At 39.1% G+C, this 1,919-nt stretch overlaps 1 protein-coding gene across 1 annotated transcript; it reads left to right on the top strand.

Annotated features, from left to right (window-relative positions):
* Nucleotides 1–559: 559 nt before the first annotated feature.
* Nucleotides 560–1,729, top strand: LOC109588874 (mediator of RNA polymerase II transcription subunit 34-like). Its single transcript, XM_020004978.1, has 4 exons — nucleotides 560–1,047; nucleotides 1,118–1,235; nucleotides 1,289–1,606; nucleotides 1,661–1,729. Exons 1-4 carry the CDS (start codon nucleotides 560–562, stop codon nucleotides 1,727–1,729), a joined length of 993 nt encoding a protein of 330 aa, XP_019860537.1.
* The last annotated feature ends 190 nt before the right edge of the window (nucleotides 1,730–1,919 follow it).

Genomic DNA, 1,919 nt, shown 5'->3' with positions numbered 1-1,919 from the left:
TCCTCCTCATATACAAAATCGCTTACTCGCATAGAAAAATACTGTATTCTTGTAATGACACAGGTGAATGGAGTCCTAGCACTCAGATGTCCATAACTGTTCCTCTTCTTCAGCTGAAAAAATAGAAGCATGATGCACATTACTGCCTACACCATCCTTGTGAAGCTTTTAATAGGTATAGTCACAAAAATTATGAAGATGTCGAAAGGCTAGATTCTTCTGATCCATAAACTTAGGAGCATAGGGATTGAGATCGAGCATATGCCTTTGTAGCCCAATAGAATTTGATGCCTAGTATGGGGAGGGTAGGGCTTTCTGTCCTTTCTCTGAATTTCTGACACAAGTCTTGGCAACCAGTACTTAAGCACTCCTTTGGGGTCTTCCAGGAGATTAGGTGGGCATTGCTCTTCTTCTAGAGACTCACTATTGAGCCTGGTATCAGTTGTTTGTGCATGCGCATTAATTTCCCCACGATCTAGGGTAAATAGTTTTTATTCCATATTTTCTTCGCTTATGCAACGTCACGAAAGATCTATTCACTCCCACAAATGTCATTAAAATGGCTGATGATGAAGCTGTGCAGTATGCATTAGAGCAAGCTGGTATTTCAGAAATGAAGCTGAAAGAAGAGCAAATTGCTACTATTAGTATGATTTTGAAAGGAAGAGATGTGTTTGTTTGGCTTCCAACTGGATTTGGAAAGTCAGTTTGTTTTGAAACCCTGCCATTCATATTTGACTATAAATTGGGCAGAATTGGTACCCAAGCCTGTTCTCTTGTCATTGTCCTGTCTCCTCTTATTGCCCTTATTGTTAATCAAGTGACTAATTTGAGGCAATGTGGTATAAAAGCTGCCATCATGTCTAGTAGTTCTAGAATTAGTTCAACACTTCAGGCTATAGAAGATGATTTACGATATTACAATATAGTATATGCTATTCCCGAGGCCATTTTGAAACAAAGGTGGAGGGATGTCATTGAGACGCCAGAAATGGCTAAGAGAATTGTAGCCAATGTAGTTGATGAAGCACATTGTGTTTCAAAATGGTGAGCATGTACTGGATATGCATGCTTTGATGCTAATGCTTATCATTATACTATTTTATCTGTACAATAGGAGTAAGGATTTTCGGACTACTTATGGAAAGATACACGAGATATGGGCTCTTGTGCCACAACATGTCCCATTTATGGCTTATACATCTACAGCAACCAAGAGCGTTCGTGACGATGTGGTATCTTTGCTAGATATGAAAGGATGCGAAGTTATTAGTACTTGTCCTGATAGGCCAAATATTTTTTTGCTGTGAAACCTCGTACTGAGATAGAGCTTGATCTCTCATCATTAATCAATTCTCTAAGAATTGATAAGAACAATGCAGCACGTGTCATTGTGTATTGTCCTTCACTGAATATGTGCTCTGATCTTTATGCCACTTTTCACTATGAGCTTGGATTTGACTCTTATTATCCACCTGGTTCTCAGCATACAAGCCAGAATCGTTTGTTTGGAATGTATCATTCTAACACCCCACAGTATAATAAAGATGTTGTACTTAAGAGCATGGAGGAACTAGAAGGTGTTGTTCGAATTGTTTTTGCCACTGTAGCCCTCGGTATGGGAGTAAACCTGAAAGGTGTTAATAAAATTATTCTCTAGGGGCTCCTAGAAGTATTGATGACTGCTTTCAAGAAAGTGGAAGAGGAGGTAGAACTGGATGTAAAGTAGAGTCAGTTGTCTATTGGACACCCATTGATTGTCCTCGTACTAAAGATCCCAAAACAGTACGTGAGCATGAAGTGAATGCTGTGAGAATTACCTTGAGAATCATAAAGTTTGTCGACGTTTGTGGTTACTGTATGCCATGTCTCGTCCTTTAGTAGGACATCAATCACAACATATTCTAATTTGACAGCCA

Source organism: Amphimedon queenslandica, unplaced genomic scaffold (genome assembly GCF_000090795.2).
Source record: "Amphimedon queenslandica unplaced genomic scaffold, v1.1 AMPQUscaffold_11798, whole genome shotgun sequence".
Lineage (NCBI taxonomy): Eukaryota > Metazoa > Porifera > Demospongiae > Haplosclerida > Niphatidae > Amphimedon > Amphimedon queenslandica.
This window is presented reverse-complemented; position numbering and strand designations above follow the sequence as displayed.

What these genes read in the sequence shown, in the direction of transcription:
- LOC109588874 (XM_020004978.1), top strand. Translation starts at nt 560, where the DNA reads ATGGCTGATGATGAAGCTGTGCAGTATGCATTAGAGCAAGCTGGTATT. An exon ending in GCACATTGTGTTTCAAAATG is followed by an intron (nt 1,048 to 1,117) that starts GTGAGCATGTAC and finishes TCTGTACAATAG; the next exon opens with GAGTAAGGATTTTCGGACTA. An exon ending in TTCGAATTGTTTTTGCCACT is followed by an intron (nt 1,607 to 1,660) that starts GTAGCCCTCGGT and finishes ATTATTCTCTAG; the next exon opens with GGGCTCCTAGAAGTATTGAT.